The sequence below is a fragment of the Grammomys surdaster genome, unplaced genomic scaffold (genome assembly GCF_004785775.1).
Source record: "Grammomys surdaster isolate TR1022 unplaced genomic scaffold, NIH_TR_1.0 125940, whole genome shotgun sequence".
Classification (NCBI taxonomy): domain Eukaryota; kingdom Metazoa; phylum Chordata; class Mammalia; order Rodentia; family Muridae; genus Grammomys; species Grammomys surdaster.
In genome coordinates this window covers 2,775,349-2,794,331 of record NW_021620762.1, presented here as the reverse complement: position 1 = coordinate 2,794,331, position 18,983 = coordinate 2,775,349, and the positions used below count along the sequence as shown (strand labels likewise).

Sequence of the window (18,983 nt, the reverse complement as noted above, 5' to 3'; positions counted from 1 at the left end):
CTGTGTGACACATGGGAAATAAATGTAACTTGTTCCTGAGTTTACTGGTATCAGTCTGCGTGTGGGGACATGGCTTGACAACAAGGGGGATCTTGACAGAGGGCTGGAGACAGTTCTGGCAGGACCTGAGGGGTCAGGGGGCCTCCAAGGCCTCGTTTCATGACCTCCTGTTTCTCAGGCAGGTGAGTTGGGCACATCCACCCCACATAATACATACTTTTAGGGGGGAAAAAATCCGCAAGCAGTACTGCTTCTGGGCTCACACCCTAGACGTTCTGACCCCTCAACTCCAAATGAGAGCGAAACACGGCACCAAGATAATTCATTTATTAGAAGCACGGGGTGGGGTGGAATGGGGTGGAACAATGGAGCCTCCCAAGTTTGGGGACAGAGCCCAACACCACAAATAACTGCGCAGTGAGATGAATGCACAGGCCGAGGACCCGCTGCCTTGGATTATGCTGCTCCGGGGCGAGGCCGCGCACGCGCATTCTTCTCCCCTCGGCATCGCCCTCATCAACGCACACAGGAGCGCGGCAGGGTTGGGGAGGCTGGGCGGTAGCAGCGATAGCCTTCTAGCATGGCTGGGAGTAGTAGCAAGCCACTTAGGGGATCTTTGCGGCAGCGCCCCATGGCCTCCTTGTAGCTCAGCCTCTCCTTGGTGATGGGGTCTGTCAAATCCTTCTCGTAGCTGGATTCGTCTTGCAGGAGCTGGCCCAGGTCTTCGGTGATCATCCCGCAGAGCACAGCCTGAGAGACAGGGATGCGTCCCGTCCTCTTGGGGTCGATGAGGCCCCCAGTCAGGTGCTGCACCAGCAGATGGGGAAGCACGCTTTCCTGGGGCATCCAGCCCTTCTGGATGGCCTCACCCACTGACAGCCTCTTCCTGGTGACTGGGTCCTCAATGCCAGTGAAGGCCTTCTGAGCATTGAGCAGCCGTTGAGTCGAGGTGTTCTCAATGAGTCCCCGCTCCACTGCCTTGTGTACGGAGTATCGTTCTCGGCTGAGAAGGTCTACAATGCCTCCTGTGGCTGCCTGGGCCTCCAGCAGCTTCTGCCCGGTGATGGGATCCAGCATGTTCTTGGCCACAGCTGCCTTGATGCTACACTTGTTGTCTGTGGTTGTGTCGTAAATCCCAGCGATGGGGAAGCTATCCTCAGTGAGCCCAAAAGAGAGGCCTGGGGAGAAGAAGCCGGTACTCTGGGGGCCTGGGGAGCAGACCGGGGACTTGGAGATGATAGACCCGATGGAGAGTGAGGAACTCGGTTTGGTCTCCCCTGCCACAAGCAGGGCGAACTCGGAGATGGGGAGGCGGCCATCTTTGTACCTGTGGTACTCTTCTTTGGAGATGCGGCGGCAGCGGAGGGCGGCCTCAATGGAGTATTGCTTCCCGCTCTTGCGGTCCAGGAGCACGGACTCCTCCCCGCAGGGGCTGGAGGTGGTAACTTCTTCCCAGTCACATTCCAGCTCCTGCAGCTGGAGGTACTGGCTTCTGTCGATGATACCCCTCTTGTAGGCCTCGTAAGGAGACATGTCATTCCCAGTCTCCGGTTCCAAGATGCAGATCTTGGTGGAAAGGTTGGTCTCCCTTGTCTGGGTTTCCTGGTTGAGCTCCTCCCGGCTCACCTTGGTGTGCAGGTCCCTGAGGGTCCTCTCTTTCTCGTAGATCTTGTCCTTTTCGTGGAGAATGGCAGCCTCGAGCTCCGTGATGGCCTGGCTCCGCTGGGCGGCCTTCTGGCGCTCGCTCTCTGTCTTCTGGCTAAGCAGCCTCCCCTCCTCCTGTAGCTGCTGGGCTTTCTGCTGCTTCTGCTGTTCCAACTCCCGCAGCTCTCTCTGCAGCCGCCCACAGTCCTGGCTTGCCTGGTCCCGTGCCTTCTGGAGCTCAGTTTCCTCGCGGGACCAGGACCTCCTCAGAGCCTCCGCTCGGTCGATGCGCTCCTGCAAGCTCCGGACATCCTCCTCCCGGCCCTTGCGGGCTGCGCGCTCCCGGTTAAGGGTCTCCCACACTCGGGCCCTCTCGCCCTCCAGCACCGGGTCCTTCTCGACCCTGATCACTTCCTTGTATATGGTCTTCTCCTGCGATTTAGTTTTCTGAAGGAGGTCAATCTGAACCTGCAGGCCCTTGCACTCCCGATGCAGCTCCATCACCCGGCTCTTCTCCTGATCCAGCATTCGCCGCAGAGCTTCTGTAGACCTCTCCAGATCGGGATCCTTCTCTAACTTGACTACCTCCTCCATGATGATCTTTTCCTGCAGGGCAGGGGGCCGCTTCTCCAGCTCCTGGATCTTCAGGGTCAGTTGCCGCAGCTCCCTCTCAGCAGCCAGCTTCTTGCTTCGGTCCTCCTCGAAGCTGAGCATGGCCTCCTCCTCCTCCACACGGGCGCCCAGCTGCCGCACCTCCAGCTCCAGCTGTCGCCGCCGCCCCACCTCCTCATCCAAGCTGCGGCTCAGCCGGCTGTGCTCCTCGCGCAGCTTCGGGTCCTTCTGGGTGACCACCACCTCCTGCACCACGATCTGCTCCTCGGGCCGCCTCCTCTCCAGCAGCAGATACTTGTTCTGCAGCTCATAGACGGCATCCTCGGCGGCTCGCCTCTTCTGGACAGCCTCCCGCACCTCCTGCCGGAGCCGCTCGGCCTCTTTCTCCAGCACCGGATCCTTCTCGTGCCGCACGACTTCTTTGCTCACCATTTTGGTCTCCACCTTGGACCTTTCTCGCTTCCACTCATCGCGTTCGCCCTGGAGCCGGATGAGCTGCTCCTGACAGCGCCCGTTGGTGTTGACCAGTTCGTTGAGCTGAGCCTTGAGACGGTCGATCTCCCGCTGCACCTCTGGGTTCTTCTCGTGTCTCACCACCTCCTGAGTCACCTCCTTATATTCCACCACGGGCTTCTGAGCCCGCAGGACCTCCAGCTCAGGCAGCAGCTTCTCCACCTCCCGCTCCACGCTGCTCTTCTTGCTGCCCGCCTCCTCCAGCTCAGCCCGGAGCCTCAGGATCTCCTGCTCTGTCTCCGGGTGCACCTGGAAGATCTCACTGACACGCTCCTGCAGTTGCACCTTGGGCTTCTGCTTTTCCACCACCCTGTACTTGTCCTGCAGCTCCTGAAGTTCCCTGGCCAACGTGACATTGGCCTTCTTCTCCTCCTCCAGGAGGCTTCTCAGCCTGGAGGCTTCCTTGAGAAGGCTGGGGTCCTGCTCCACCCTCTTCACTTCCTTCACGATGACCTTGGGCTCCACCGAGCTGATCGCCTGCTCCAGGTCTTTGATTCGAGCCTGTATCTTAGCAACGGCCTCCTTCGCCCTCTTCCTCCGTGCACCATCTTCCTCGATCTGTAGCCTTAGAGTCTGGGCCGCCTTAACCATTTCCAGATCCTTTTCCACCTTAACCACCTCCTTCACCACGACCTTCTCCTTCACATTCATCTCCTTCTGCTCCAGGGCCAGCAACTCATCCTTCAGTTCCTCCAGCCTGGCCACAAGGACTGCGTTCTCCTCATGCAGCCGTTGCATCTCATTGTGGAGCTGGGTAACCTGGTTGTCCAGGCCAGGGTCCCTCTCAATTTGGGTGACTTCTTTGGTCAGCAGGTGAGGCTGCATGGTCTTCCTCTTGCCCTCCAAATGGACAACCTTTTGGGCCACCGCCTCCAGCTCGGCCTGTAGGCGGGCTCGTTTCTTGCCCTCTTCCTTCACCTGGGATGATGCCTGAGACACACTACTCTCCAGCTGGGGGTCCCGGTAGAATTCTACCACTTCCTTCTCCTCCAGCCTCGCCACAGGCTGCTGGGTCCTCAGCTGCAGCAGCTGTTGCCTCTGCTCCTCCAGTTCACGCTGTACCTCAGCCACCCGCTTCCTCTCTTCCTCGAGCTGGGTCTTCAGGACCTCTGACTCTGTCCTTGCCTGTGCCGGACTCTCAGATCCTTGTCTTGTGCTGTGAATGGCTTGGATGTCCTCACTAAGCACCTTCTGTGGTAACGGGAAAGAGAGGACAGTACTGGGGTGAGCAGAGAAAAGATTGGAGCCCCATTTTTCTGCACCCCACTCCTGAAGTCAGAGACCTCAGCCTGCTTTATTAGACTTCCTGGTAGACCCCGAGCGGTGAAGCTGACGACTTGGGATACTTGGACACAGATTTTGAAAAGCTCAGATAGATGCTATCAGGATACAAAGCAGGGTCTGGGCCTCCTCAGCCCGGCCCCTGAGGCGGGGCGGGCCCTCACTAGCCTCGTCCCCCGCCCTCAGCCTTGCCCCTCCCCCCTGAGGCGGGGCTAACCTTCTGTAGATACTGGGAAAAAAAAGGGGGCTCAAGAAGAGAAAAGCGGGCAAGTCACAGGCACCATAAAGAGTTCCTGGCTTCTGCTCAACCTGCAATGGAGACCTAGATGGCCTACTGCCGATGTGACTGGGTCCTAAGACTGGGGACTATGGAGCATTTCTTGGCTCTCTAAAGCTCTCTTGTCCCCATCAGAGGGCTGCTTATGGCGAAGTGAAGACTTGGAGAGCACCTCCAGAGCCTGCCCGGAATAGACACAGCCTGTATGAACTTCTGGAAAAATCTTTATACTCAGGCCCGTCCAGAGACTGAGGCTGCAGGGGAGAAAGGTGACATCCGGGCCCACACCAGACCAGGTTGGCTGCTGTGACCACAGGATGGGCACGGTCTTTTTACCTTCTCTAGCATCTTCTTAGCAAACTCCAGCTGGTGCAGTTGCTGCCGCTCTGCTGCAGCAACCTCAGTATAAGCTTTGGCAAGGTTCTTCTCCTGGGGAGCAAAGTGGGGAGAGGGACAGCCGAGTCAGCTCCGGCCTGAGATGCAGCCAGGAAATGCTAAACCTTGCGGGGACCAGCCTCACCTGAGCCTGGATGCTCTCCTGCAAGGAAATCACTCTGGGTCTCTTAGGGGCGGACACTGCCAAGGTGGGCTCCACGGAGCAGCGGTAGGTATCTGCTTGCAGCTCATAGTCCTGAACAGGAGGGAAAGTCACTTACAGAGACTGGGCATCAGGGATCAGGAGCTGGAAGAGGGAGGGAGGTTGGTGGGATAAGAGGAAGAAACCCAAGTAGAAGTGCTCACCTGGAGGGCCTCCTGCAGGTTCCGGGTGAGGCGGGACACTGTGGCCTGGTCCTGCTCACGCCCCAGGATTTCTTGTATCAGCCTCTGCCATGGAGGAAGGAAGAGTCACAGGGGCTGGGGAAAGTTCCTTCCCCTTCAGCTGGTGTCCCCAGCACCACAATCAGCCAGCACACACAGGCACGGGGACTCGGATGCCTCCCTTCTCTCAGACGTTCTCGTCTGATGGCCCTAGAGTTCTGTCTTGGCCCAGTGGCTCTTGTGTCATTAGGCTACATATCTGCTGGCTCCAACTGCCCAGTGAGACCCTGTAGCCTTGGAACATCTCCTGAGAAGGAACATCTTGGACAAGCTTCCAGGGAACAGCCTCTGGAAACCACTGCTTATCCAGTCATTCTGAACCCTGGGCATGCATCTAGATGCATCTAGGATCTAAAAGGAGAAGGAGGAGGAGGAAGAGGAGGAAGAGGAGGGAGAGGAGGAAGAAAGGAAGAAAGGAAGAAAGAACAAGGCAGGCAGGCAGTAGTAATGCAGAGACAGCCAGATTTCTGTGAGTTCAAGGCCAGCCTGGTCAACAGAGAGAGTTCCAGGATAGGCAGGGCTACACAGAAAAACCCTGTCGGGGGGCGGGGGGGAAACGGGACGGAAAACACGAAAGAAAAAAATACCAAATGCTCTGAGAAATGAGAGAGAGAGAGAGAGAGAGAGAAAGCGAAAGAGAGAACATGAAAGAAAAAAGTACCAAATGCTCTGAGAATTTTCTGGAAATGGTCCTGCTCTCGCCCCCTTGGACTTCTGTCCTGCCTCCTCAGAGGCCTCCATAAGTAACCTTCAATCTGAGGGTGACGCTCTTCCCCCAGGGCTCCCAATGCTGTAATGTCAAGAAGAACTGGATGGTCTGTCTCTGCCTCCCAATGTCCTTTGGGTGGGGACATTTCTCCTCTGACTCCAGGGCTTTTTTCCTCAGGTCACTTGCCCTCGCTCCCACATGTGTCCACCAGGGGGTGCTCACACCAAGCTGGTGGCTGCCCAGTCTCTAAAAGTGTTTATCGGCCGCAGGGATGGACTTCCCCAGCAGGTGGAGTGCCTGAGGGTGTGGCTCGGTACCTTCCACTCCTGGTTTATCCCCTTTAGCCTTAGCAAGGATGAAGAGAAACCCACCAGGGGAAACAGGGTTGAGAACGCTGTGGAGGGGTACAGGCCACACCACCACCACCTCCTGATCTGACCTATGAAGCTTCTTGGATTCGAGTTTTGGCCTCATGAATACAAGCAGCTATCCCTGCTGGGGAGGTGGCTGGAAAGAAACGGGTACCTGGAGGCCCCAGCTCTAAGCCAGGCCCTAATTCAGGTAATGTCCACGCCTGTAGCCCGAGCCCCTCACCTTCTGTGCTTGCAGCTTGTAGGCAATCTGGCTTGGCCCATCACTGGGCTGCACCTGGTGATGGGGCAGCTGTTCCAGCCAGGAGCTCAGGTTGTCCCTGCCGTTCTTGAGCTGCTGGTAGGTGAGGCTAGCATCCTGTAGTATCTTCTCCCTGCCAGAGGACAAGATTCCGTACAGGCATGAGAAGCTGACCTCCAGGGATGGGTTGGGAGATGCACAGAGGAGGTGGGTAGATGCCTCCATCCTGAGACAGAACCAAAGCCCTGAGTGACAGACAGGCCATGCAGGTAACAGAGACTGTGCCTCAGAGACACAGTGAACGGTGCCCGCCTGGCACTCATAAGGAAGGGAATTAAGAATAGTTATCCATTTTAGAGGCAAGGAAACAGCCCCAGAGGGGTTAAGTCACTAGTTCACTGGCATCAGTGCTCAGACACCCCTTCCTTCTACTTACCTCAAATCCAGCTGGTCCCCCACGGCATGGTAACGGTCAGTGAGGGCACGCACTTGGCGCTGCTGCCGCGGCAGGTCTTGGCAGAACTCTTGGAAGTTGTTCTGCAGCGCACCGCATGCATGCTCGGTGGCCTTCAGCTGGCGGTGCAACCCCAGCACACAGGCCTGTTGCTGGAGGAGCTCTTTCCGCTGGCGCTGTGGAAAAGGGAGACAGAATGGAGCATGCTCCAGGCTCCCTAGATACCCAGACCACTCCTTACTTTCACTCCTGTCAGGAAGCTGCCGCCGAACCCTACCTGCAGCTCGCTGACCCTCTCCTGCAGTGCCCCAGAGCCTTCAGGGATGGGGCCCTCCTGGGCCAGAGCTACTTCAAAGCCTTGGATGACCCTGTCTGCCTCCTGGATCTGCTTCTCCAGGCCCAGAGCAGCCTTGGCTCTGCAGTGAAGAGGTAACAGTTAGCTCAGTCACACACTCCGAGGCCCTCAAGATGGTCCTCTCCCGTGCACTCACTTCTCCCCGTAGAGGTGGCACAGGCTATGCGTATCATTGTACTTATTCCTGACATTGTTGAGAACCACAGGCAGCTGCAGGGCAGCTGAACCCCTAGGCTTAGTAGACAGAAACGTCTCACACTCCTGCTGGGCCCCCTCCTTCTCAGCTCCCAGGCTCTGAAGGCGCTGTGCTGTGTCCTGGGTCAGTGGAGGAGCAGGCAGAGAGAGAACACAGTCAGGAACGTCTGGATCACCTAACCCTATGCCTGTGAAGGCGTAGTACAAGTGTAGGGCCAGGCCTGCCTCTTCCTGTCCCCATGGGGATAGCCTAAGGCAGGACAATCTTTCTCACCACCCCCCCCCCACCCACGCCCTCAGCTGCGGAATGATGGATTGGGGGCGTGAAATGAGATCCTTAGCAAGAAGAACCAGGCACACCGTGTGGCCTGTCAGTCAGTGTCCTGGTCACTGTCAGGCCTTGCTGTTGCTTTGGGCTAAGCAGGCAGAACCCCTGGCTGAGTTCACTCAGGGCAGCTGCCTTCCGTCTCTCATCACAATTAATTCACCTATTTTGGTGTGGCAGGGTCAGCCATCAGCCTCTGGCATCCTGCACCCACGCCTTCCCTTCCACCCGTGTCCCATCTGGGAGACCTTCCAGTGAGCACCCAGCTTCCTCCCCCTACGCCAGAGCAGCCACATACAGCCCCTGACTTCACATCCCCCGCCCTTGGGAAGCCTCTCCCCTACCCCCTGATCAGGCTGGGCTGCTGTCCTCCCCTCCCCCTCTCCTCCCTCACTGTCCATACTGCATGCTAGACAGACTGGAACAGGTTAGACGGCAATATAAAAGAACACGGTTACATTTAAAAAAAAAAAAAAACCAAACACTAATGGTATGCTGTATTTGAACAGAAACCAGTTTGGAAGGCCAACTAGAATGCTCAGGCACTTTCAGGCCGCGGGGTTCATGTGTCAGAGAACAAGGCCTTCACTGGCTGTCAAGACAGTGTTTCCATCCCTCCAGGTAGGCTTTCCCTATGTTACTCAGAACTCTCCCTCTATGGGATATCCCTGGCTTCCTTGCTGTTCCGACGACTCTCATTAGAAAAAACGTCATGTGTCTGGCCTCTACTCTGGGCCAGACTTGTTCACACTTTCGCCTCCAGGATGCCCAAAGGATGTGAGAAAACCAGTCAGAATACTGACTCATCCACGACAACAGAGCCTGTCGGTGGAAGAATCGGAATGGAAGCCCGATTTTCTGAGTCCATGGCCCCAGGAGTGTGTACATCCTCAGGGCAGGCCCCTTTCTTCCCTTAAGGCTAACTCACCTCATAGCTGTGGATGCGGCCCTCGAGGTCCTTCAGTGGAGAAGACTGGTTCAGTGGGCTCCGAGCCCAGCTCAGCACCTGCCTCTTGATCTGACCCAGATCCCCATCCAGCTGGGTCATCTGTGACAGGAGCTTCTGAGCCTGTGGGTCAGCCTGGGTTGACCCTGCCGGAGCTGGGGGCAGAAGTGACAGTGAGGATCCAGGCCTACCATATGTTTGCCTGAGATGGGCCCTCCCTGGGTGCCTGCAGGACCTGGAGGATGGGCAGGGCCTAACTGAGGGAAGAACTGTCTACTCAGACAGATTGAGTACCTCCTACCCGGCATGCCCACCATCAGTGCCCTCCCTGACCATCCTCCGGTACCCTGCTGGCCGGGCTGTAAATGCTCTACAGCCGCAGCCTTCAGACGGCTCTTCTCTGTAGACAGTTTCTGCTTCAGGGTCTGCAGCTCCGTGGCCAGCCTGGAGAAGAGGAGAGGAGAGCGTCTGTCTCTCTGCCTATCCAGCTCTAGCACCCACTGCCTGAGTGAAGCACTGGCCCTGGTGCGTGTGGGCATCCTGGGGTGAGCCACCTGGAGGCTTTGGCTACAGCGTCAGGGTCTGGTGCTGGGATGCAGAGGCAGGCAGCTGGGGCACTCTTGGTCTCTCCTCCAGGGCCCTGAACCACCCACGTGTACGGGTCAGCATTATCCTTGAGTGTGTACCGCTCTCCCCGAAGCAGCTGCACCTGAGAATGGAGGGGGCCTCGTGTGGGATGGAGGGTTGGGACTGAAGAGATGGCTAGGTGCAAGATGGGGTGGTGTTGGGGCCAGGGATGGGTGGAGACAGCAGCTGGAACAAGTCTGGAGGAGAGGTGGGAGGGGCTGGGGTAAAGATGAGGACAGATCAGAGGTGGGACAGGTTTGAGAGGGGTGGGGCTGGGTCAGGGAAGGAGTGAGAAGGGGGAGGGTTAGGGAGGGGTGGGTCAGAGACAGAAGCAGTGTGGGGAGGTGGGGGACAGAGGCTGGGGCGGGCGAGGAGGGCAGGTGGAGCTTGTACTTCTCCTGAGTCCCAGTCACAGATGCTGTCCACGTGCAGGGGCTGCTTGGGTGGGCTCCTGCGCTGTGGCAGTGGGGCCACCTCCTGGCTTCGCCGCTGCAGCTCCCCAACAGCCCTCTCTGCTACGGCCAGCTGCTTCTCCTCTGCCTGTTGGGGAGACCCAGGCAACAGGAGCTCAGGCCAGGCTGCCATAGAAGCCACCTGCCTCCTTTCCATCTCCCAAGCGGAGTGTGGGAGAAGCTAAGTCAGACTGTGGATGGACGGAGGGTACGGATGCTGGCTAGTGCCACGCCAGGCCTCCAGGGCAGAAGCTGTGGGGGAATCTCAGGGTTCGTCCAGGTTTCCAGGTCATGATACAGATAGCATACTGAGGTGTACGCGGGTCAGGGCTCCTGCTGGAGCAGCCCCTTCTCCTGGGGCTTAGGGCTGCACTGGGGACCTCTTTTCTAGAGAGAGAAAGCTCCAACCCAGGAGCAGAATGCAGATGGCCCAGTGGAACTGTCTCACCTCCAGTTGTAGCAGGAGTTCTGTGGGGGAGCCGGAAGAGGCCCCAGTGCCAAAGCCGTACTTGGTGTCCAGGTTGGAGCTGAGCTTTGCCAGGGTCTGGCTGACTGAGTCTGCCTCTTCCTGGAACTAAGATCAGTGGGTGGTCAAGGGGAGAGCCAGGGGGCAACCTACTACCCACTGACCCTGCAAAATAGCTGGACAAGGACCAGGCTAAAGTCATACTAGGATAAAATTCAAGTCAGGCTAAGCCCAGGCAGCTACACTCAAACCAGCTTTAAACAACAACAACAACAATAAAACAAAACAGATTAAATCTCAACCACCTCAGCAAAGACCAACTACATCTACCCCGACCATGGGACCTTTTTAAAAGGGGGTGTCTGCAAATGGGACAATTTTGGATCGCTGAGAATAGCTTTTAGTGTCATAAGACAATATGCTGGGTTTTGTACTCAAGGGTCTGGTGCATGCCAGTCAATTCTTCTAGTACTGAGATATACCTACCTCTAGTTATTTTATCTTCTTTTTTTGCAATAGGGTCTCACTAAGTAGCCCAGGCTATCCTCAAGCATGTCATCCTGTTCTCTGCTCCCCAAGTGCGAGGATAGCTGTATGACCTTTCAGCTACGGTTACCACACTAGACCCCTTCTGTTAGTTTTTTTTGTTTGTTTGGTTTTTTTTTTTTTTTTTTTTTTTTGGTTTTTTCGAGACAGGGTTTCTCTGTGTAGCCCTGGCTGTCCTGGAACTCACTCTGTAGACCAGGCTGGCCTCGAACTCAGAAATCCGCCTGCCTCTGCCTCCCAAGTGCTGGGATTAAAGGCGTGCGCCACTACCGCCTGGCGAAGTTTTTTTTTTGAGATGGGGTTCTTACTATAGTCTTGGTTGGTCTCAGATTTGCTAGGTAGACCAGACTGTCCTTGAACTCATAGAGATCCGCCTGCTCCTGGCCTCTCAGGCACCCACACTCACGTGACACAGTCACACACAGACATACACATGCACACATTGCTTAAAATAATAATAAAAAGAAAGAAAGGAAAGGAAAAATAACTCAGGGGCAGGAGATATAGCTTAGTGTGTAGCGTTTATAGAGTTTATAGAGAGGCCCTGGGTTCAGTTCCCAGCGTGACATAAAAAGGCGTGGTTGTGCTTGCTTTAGGGCCAGTGCTTAGGAAGAGTGTTGGAAGTTCCAGATCATCCCGGCTACATAGTGAGTTTGAGGTCAACCTGATTACCCGAGACTGTCTCAAAATAATTAATTCATTAATTTTAAAAATTAGAAAAAAAAAACACCTCACTTGCTAGGGGTGAAGTCCCCCTGTTGAGAAGGTCGGTCTTGATATTATTCCCCCACAGGGACTTAGGCATAAAGGCCCAGCTCTGTCTTTTCAGCGGCCCCTATGTGCTATGTTGCCCCCTGTTCCCCGGGCACAGGCTCACCTTGCGGTAGTCCTCCACGTGTTGCAGCTGGCTCTCCTGACAGATGCAAAGGTTTAGGAAATTCTGCCACTCCATCTTGAGGGCCTCTTGGTGGACCTGGAACACAGCAGGTTAAACACTGAAATCTTGCTACACCCACCAGCCCTCTGTTCTGTTTGGGGTGCACAGGGTGAGGGAGGACGGGCACGGGCGGGACTTCCACACCTGGATGGGCCCAACGGCCGGGTGCCCAAGCTCGACCATGCGCTCCGCGTCATCCTCCAGCTGGTTTATACTCTGCTCCTGGGCCAGCAGTTCATGCTGCTTGAAGTGCTAGAGATGATTGAAGTGGGGACAGCCATGAGCAAGAAGATGACCCTAGACACCTCTGCTGCCCAGGCCTGTCCCCACGGACCTCATACTCTCGCCTCACGCCAGTGGGGTCAGGCATGAGGTCACTCCAGTCCTGCTGCAGGATGTGGCCTTGTTGATCTGCCAGGGCGCTCAGCTGCTTCGTGCAACCTTGCAGGTGTGTGTACAAGCTGCCCAGACTCTGTCGGCGCCATGAGGCTGCCTTCTATGCTCAGGAGAGAAGGTGACAAGACGTAGTGTCAGCAACAGTGACCCCGGGAAGAGTTGAGGCAAAGAGGTCCCACCAACAGTAGCACCCGGCCCCAGCTCACCAGTAGGTCACGGTATTGGTTCCTGATAGTGTTTGCATCCTGCCTCAGTCAAAGAGAGAAGCAGGAGTTTAGTTCATACGGCCCCCCCACGTGTAGGCTGATCCCCACCAACATCTCTCCTCTTTAACTCTCCCTTTAACGGCCAGAATATCTAGGCTCATTGTGACGGGGGATCCACACCAGGCTGGACAGGGATGCACCCACCGGTCCCACCAGCGTCCGCAGCTGCTGCCCGTAAGCCTCGATTTCTCTCTGCAGGATATTATGCTCGGCCACCTGCTGTTCCAGCTCTGCCATCCCGGGCCCATAGTGGCCGTCACAGACCAGCTTCTGCAGAAGAGTCAAGTCCTCAGTCCTAGAAGGAAGGTCTGCATCCTACAGCCCAGAGAACCCTTCCCACCCCCAAAGCCACCCATGCCCTCCCCACAGCAGGAGAGGCAGAGTTACTCATAGATCAAAGAATGCACAGGACGGATAAGCAGCCTGGGCGAATGGCAGCTGTTCCCCAGTGTGGGGACATGACCGTCTCATGTGGCCATCAGGACTGAGGCCCTGAGTCCCATTGGTTCTCAGGATTCAGGGCTCACACTATACTGCCTCAGCAACTGCTGCCTAGACATGTCCAGCCAGACCCAGGACTTGCCCTTCCCCCACGGTCCCTGTCTGCCATCACAATGCATTAATCACAACTGCTCAGTGTCCTGTGACTTGGTATGTCCAGTGTCCATCCTACCCCAGTCCCCCCAGTGGGAGCCTTTTGCCTTCCCAGGAGGTTCCCTCTCGTCACTGTGAGTCAGCTAAGTCCTTCCACCCCTCAGTGCCTTCTGCAGGAAACCTCCCCTCGGCAATCCCTGAGCTATTCCCAGGTTGGAAGTTAAAGCTCCAGTAGACGCCATTCTGTCTTGCTCTCTGATTGCACCTTGAGAACGTGTCCATGTATGGCCGCCCCTGACCTGTTTCTGCTCCAACACACGTGCCCAGTCGACTCTGGGCCCCACATCCGGCGGCAGCACCATCTTCTCATACAAAGCTCGATACTCCGCGCACTCCTGGGTCACCCGTTCGTGCAGCTGCTTGATGCTGCCAAGGAGGAGACACCAGGTCAGAGCTGGGCTGGGCTCTTAAGGGATCCCCACACCTCCACTGTGAGACCAGCTCACTCACTCTTTCTCAATCTCCTCAGCCTGTGGGTGTTTGAGCCTCCGAGCCTTGTCTACGTCCAGGAAGAGATCTTTGAGGAGTACCTCTGCCTCCTTCAGGTTGCGGCCAGTCTCCTGCTGGTGCTGTAAAGCCTGGTTCTGCTCACCATTCTGCCGATCCTGGGGAGACATGACTCACGTGCAGGGCTGAAAGGCTCCCAGCTTTCCTGAAGTCCTTGTTCACCTGCCCCTGCTGGACAGACCCCTCCCCACCAGGCCCTGGGATTGGTTGTACCAGCCCACCCTGGGGATCACCAAGCAGAAGGCTAGGGCATCCATATGGCAGGTGGCAAGGACACCTAGGTCAGATAGCAAAATGTCCCTCTGTTTGACTCCTAAAGAAGAGAGCATGGTGCAGAAGGAAAACCCTGCCTTCGGCTGTGGTGGGCAGTGGACAGTTGAGGACTAGGCTATCTATCTCTTCATGGGAGACCCTCTGGGAACTCTCAGTCTTTACCTGCTGCAGCTTCTTCTGCGTCTCCAAAATGTCCCTTTCCACCTGGTCAGCATTGGCTTGCATTCGGGAGATGAGCACAGCCAGTTCCTGGGTTGCAGCCCTGGTTGGATTGTCAGGGGCACAGGACAGCAATTACGAAAAGGTCCTCTGTGCCAGCCTCGTAGGACCCACTCCCCCCACCCCAGCCTTCTACAGGGAAGAGTCTGGGATCTGAGCTCTGAGAGGCTCAGCCTTAGGTGGAGGATGAGGGTACTGTCCTCCCATAGAAGGTTTACAAAGTGAGAGTTGTGTGCGGCTTCATCGGGTATGCCAACACCTGCCCAACGCCTGCCTGCTTCCTGAGGTGGTAGCAGGTGGCCCAGAGAGAAAGGAAATTTCCTAAGACAGCCTGTCTGGCTTCAGGAGAGGCAGTTGTACTGACTGAGGGCAGGGAGTATAGGCAAATTCCCAGCCCCAACTTCTCCCCACCCCCTCACCCCTGCCTTGTCTGCTTTCCCCATTCTTCTTGCCCAAGGGGCTTCAGCAGTAAGGAATTTTAGTGACTCCCTGGAGGAACCAGGCAGGGAGAGGGGGTACCCCAATATCCTCCTGCTGACTTGGGGACTCAAGAGCCTCCGACCCACTTGGCTCTGTAGCATACCCTGAGGAAGCCTGTTGCTCAATCCCCAAGCTTCTTGCCCATGCAGCTTTCAAAGTTCCTACTGTGTGCTTGAGCTCTGGGGTGAGAATCAGGCAGACTCAATAGGCATCCTTGTAAGCACAACACCCTGCAGGAGTCACACTCGGGGCCACAGGGAAGTGTAGCAGAGCTGCACCTGGACCCTTCAGGGGATGTCATTGAAGAGAACTTCCTGACAAGTCTGTGGCCAAGACCAGTTTGGTCCTTCTTATGAGTACTCAGTGCGTAGGCAAGATTGGCTTGGTCATCCTGCCTCCTCCTCCTGAGGTCCTGAGTTCACAGACATATGCTACCACATCTGGATTTATTTAATTTTTTTTAAAGATTTATTTATTTATTTTATTTATGAGTACACTGTCGCTGTCTTCGGACACACCAGAATAGGGCATCCAATCTCATTACGGATGGTTGTGAGCCACCATGTGGTTGCTGGGATTTGAACTCAGGACCTCTGGAAGAGCAGTCAGTGCTCTTAACCGCTGAGCCATCTCTCCAGCCCTTATTTAATTTTTTTTAACCTTAAAAAGACAAACAACAGTAGGGCAGTGCTGCTGCATGCCTTTAATCCTAGGAGGCAGAGGCAGGAGGATCTCTGTGAGTTTGAGGCCATTCTGTTTTGCAGAGTGAGTTCTAGGACAGCCAGGGCTACACAGAGAAACCCTGTCTCAAACAAACAAACAAACAAACAAACAAACAAACAAACAAAATAAAAAACCAATCCCCCCCCAAAAAAAACTCCCACAAACAAAAACCCACAACCAAGTCTTATTCTATAGCCCAGGCTGGCCTAGAACATACTCTGTTGCCCAGGCTGGACTATCTATCAGCTTCTGGAATTACTAGTGTGAGCCACCGTGCCTGGCTAAATGGGGCTTTAATATCTCCAGCACAGGCTTTGTTTTACTCCTATGAGACAGGATCTCACTATGTACCCTTGGCTAGTCCAAACTCACTAAATAGGCCAGGCTAGCCTCAAATTCATAGAGATTGCCTGCCTGAGCCTTGAGTGCCACGATTAAAGGCATGTGCCACCATGCCTGTCCCTGAGCACAGAGGTCTCCTAGGCACTTGAAGAATTAGCCCGTGGGAAGCCACGTACCCAGCATCTAGTACGTCTTATTTTATTTGTATGTGTACAGATGTTTTGCCTTAATGCGTGTCTGTGTATCATGCGTATGCCTGATGTCTAGTGGAGACCAGAAGAAGACTCCCTGGACCTGAAGTTACAGACTTGTGAACGGAGAAGCTGGGAATTGAACTGAGGTCCTCTAGAAGAGCAACCAGTGCTCTTAACCACTAAGTCATCTCTCCAGCCACCAGTCTCACTCTGTAACCCTAGCTGGCCTAGCCTCCAACTCACAGATCCGCTAGTCTCTGCCTCTGGAGTGCTGAGATTAAAGGCAGCGCGTTAATTTTTATTGTGCGGAAGTGAGCACCTTCAAGGTAGGGACACCAGTGTTTTGCTTGCCGGGCATTCCCAGAGGCTAGGGCAGGCGGGGCATACCACAGGTGCTCAGTAAAGAAGAGCTCGGTGAGCTGACACCACTGCGGGAACAAGGAGCCCTCAGCAGGACATGTGAATGAAGCTGCAGGAGTGGGGGACCGGAGGCCAGGAGGCTTCTGGGACTCCAGGGAGAGCCCAGCCTCAGGTTAGGCCTCCTGGGAGAGATGCTTCCGCTGGGAACTACACACTCCACCCTGGGCTGGGCTCAGCGCCTCAGGGAGACAGGTCACTCCAGTGAGAGTCTTAAGCGCTGTCTTTCCTGTTGGCCCAGATGCCCAGCCTCTGGGTTGGCACCCTGATCCCTGTCGAGGTAATGGGTACCTGGATCTCAGCCTTTCATCTGCACTCTTATCTTGACACCTCTGCACCCCGACACCTGACTCCAGGCCGGCTGCCGCCTCTTACAGAGGGCTTGGGGCCAGTGAGCAGGATGAACATGGTCAAGTCTCTCTGCTGAGAGGTACTGGTACATGGTACCACCTCCTCTCAGCCCCAAGAAAAGGCCTCCTGGTTCTTGAAGGAGACAGCCAAGACCCAGGACAGAAACCTAGTGTTTTAGGTGGGATGAAGTACAGCTCAGAAACCCCTCTCTCGAGCGTCTTACTCCTGCCCACCCTGTATCCACACTCGCGCTCCAAGACTTATCCAATCCAAGTGGGCCGATAGGGTTGACTGACAAACAGGGAGCCAGATTCTGCTGTTCCCAGTCACCCTGTCCAGCATCTCTGAAAGGTCACCCTCCACCTGTGTCCCCCACACCCTTCTTCCTCAAGAGAATGGGGGCGGCAGCAGTCTATCCATCCCTTGTTCAACCTGGGCCCCAGGCAGGAGAGAGGCCACCCTTAGGCCCTTGGCCTCAGGACACCAAATGCCAGAACTGGGCTCTGCCGCCAACAGGTAGCTGGAACATACCTGGGCCCTGCACCACCCTGATCCCAGCACCGCTACCCACAGCCCCGCTCACCGACTGTGCTTGTTGGGGGAGCCCTTGGGGGACCCCTTGGCTGGGGAACCCTTAGGGGACCCCTTCCCCTGGGAGCCTTTGCTCAGCCCCTTGAACATGGTGGTGAAGCAGGTGCCGGCTCAGGCTGGGCTCTCCTGGGAGGAGGGCGGGAAGGCGACGCGCGTCTTCTCTGGCTACTAGCCGGGCTCTGGAGAGGTGGGGCGGCGGCCCGAGAAAGCAGTTTCTGGGAGGCTCCTCCCTGCAGGTGCGGTGTCTCTGCCAGGCCCGGCCCGCGCATGCCCCAGCGCCCGCCCCGACGTGCGCAGCCAGCTCCTGCACAACCAGTCTGGGAGGAGAGGGCACAGCCCAGGGGCGGGACGCCGGCGCGACTCCCACGGAGGATTGGACTTGTCACACCCACATGCCCAGCCAGAGAGCAGCGATCACACCCAGGTGGGGAAGTGGCCAGGCTGGCCCTGGCTCAGCGAGTCTTAGAGCTGGGGTTAGCCAACCCCTAGGGCCCTTGCACAGAGGTCCACTATCAACCGGGGCCCCACCCATAGCTCAGCCTGCTCAGAGAGGTGTAGAGGTGGGGCCACCCCGAGCCTTGCTCTGTCACCCACGGAGCAGCTGGTAGACATTCACACCAGGCAGCTAACTTTTTTTTCTTCTAAACTTAAGACAGGCTCTTGCTCTATAACCCAAACTGGCAACCAACCTTCCTGCCTCAGCCTCCCAAGTGCTGGGATTACTGGTGTGAACCACCAGAACTGCTCTGTCTAACCTGATATTTTTAAAATATGGGTGCTGCCCAGTTGATCCTCCATGTTCAGATAGGACCCTCAGAAGATACTCAGGCTAGCTTCTGAGAGGCCAGGCTACCCACCTCCCTGAGTCACGACCAGAATTGACCAGCCCTGCAGCTGAGGTCACTGTGAAGTCCACAAGTACTGGGCTTGTTCTATCTGGTTTCCAGGTAGAAAAGCCACCGAGTGGTCCTTGTGGTTTCTACCGACTCAGACAGACTGTCTGATGATCACATTAAGATTTAGTGGCTTGTCCCTCACATCTGATGCCAAAGTCAACTCCTATTTCTAGTAGGGCCTCAGAGCAACACAAGAGGCCCAGCTGTCTTTTGGCTACATCTCACTAAGAAGCTACTAAGTATGGTCACTGAACTAGAGACGAGATTCCATTTTCAGCTCCTGAAAGGGGTTGCTAGTGGCAAAGAGGGCTGAAGAAGGCGGAGGGAGGCTCCGACACAGCTAACAGCCACAGGAAACATGGTGGCCTACGATGTCTACCGCTCTAGGCACAAAATGATTAGTGAGATGTCATCGGGGGTGCAAACCACTTAGCCTTCATCCCAGCCCTCCTCCATTTCAATCCCAGTGACAATTTCCTCCTAAACACTAATGTCACGCCTGCAATCAGCTCTTCTCCCAAGGTGCTATTTCTATGACCGCATGGCCCGGAGGTCTGCACTAACTACGCCTTTCCCCAGCCTGGCGTCCAGACAGCTGTTTTCACCTTTGAGTCAGGGCACTTCCCGGGAGGTAGCTGTGGGAGGTGGGGTAGAGGGGTGGAAGGTACTCAGACAGCAGCTGGTCTGAGCCACCGGGCTCCACTCCTCTTCAGAAGCCCCCCAGGCAGCGGACCAACACTGTGGGGGGGCTGAGCACTGCTCCCAGGCTCAAGGGCTAATTGACTCACTGCAAGAAAAAAAACAAGACCCGACTTCCTGGGGTGACTGTCCACTGTCGGATGAAATCAAATCGGCTCCCAGATGAGGGCTGGCCAGCTGTAGGCAGGAGGACTCTTACCTCTGA

General features: G+C 55.9%; 1 protein-coding gene across 2 annotated transcripts; it reads right to left on the bottom strand.

Annotated features, from left to right (window-relative positions):
* Positions 1-310: 310 nt before the first annotated feature.
* On the bottom strand, positions 311-17,364 carry Evpl (envoplakin). 2 transcript variants are annotated; one of them, XM_028752892.1, is made up of 22 exons: positions 17,176-17,364; positions 14,029-14,128; positions 13,537-13,691; positions 13,326-13,452; positions 12,577-12,702; positions 12,373-12,411; positions 12,105-12,266; positions 11,915-12,022; positions 11,711-11,806; positions 10,270-10,395; positions 9,763-9,909; positions 9,297-9,451; positions 9,089-9,186; positions 8,725-8,897; positions 7,413-7,591; positions 7,199-7,337; positions 6,904-7,097; positions 6,450-6,600; positions 5,069-5,152; positions 4,848-4,958; positions 4,664-4,756; positions 311-3,960 (listed from the first exon to the last, which is right to left on the bottom strand). In XM_028752892.1, exons 1-22 carry the CDS (start codon positions 17,271-17,273, stop codon positions 517-519), a joined length of 6,105 nt encoding a protein of 2,034 aa, XP_028608725.1. In that variant the 5' UTR covers positions 17,274-17,364; the 3' UTR covers positions 311-516. The 2 variants fall into 2 exon arrangements, with proteins under 2 accessions (XP_028608725.1, XP_028608724.1); XM_028752891.1 differs by having other exon boundaries at positions 8,725-8,929; positions 9,037-9,186; positions 17,176-17,273.
* Between the last annotated feature and the right edge of the window lie 1,619 nt (positions 17,365-18,983).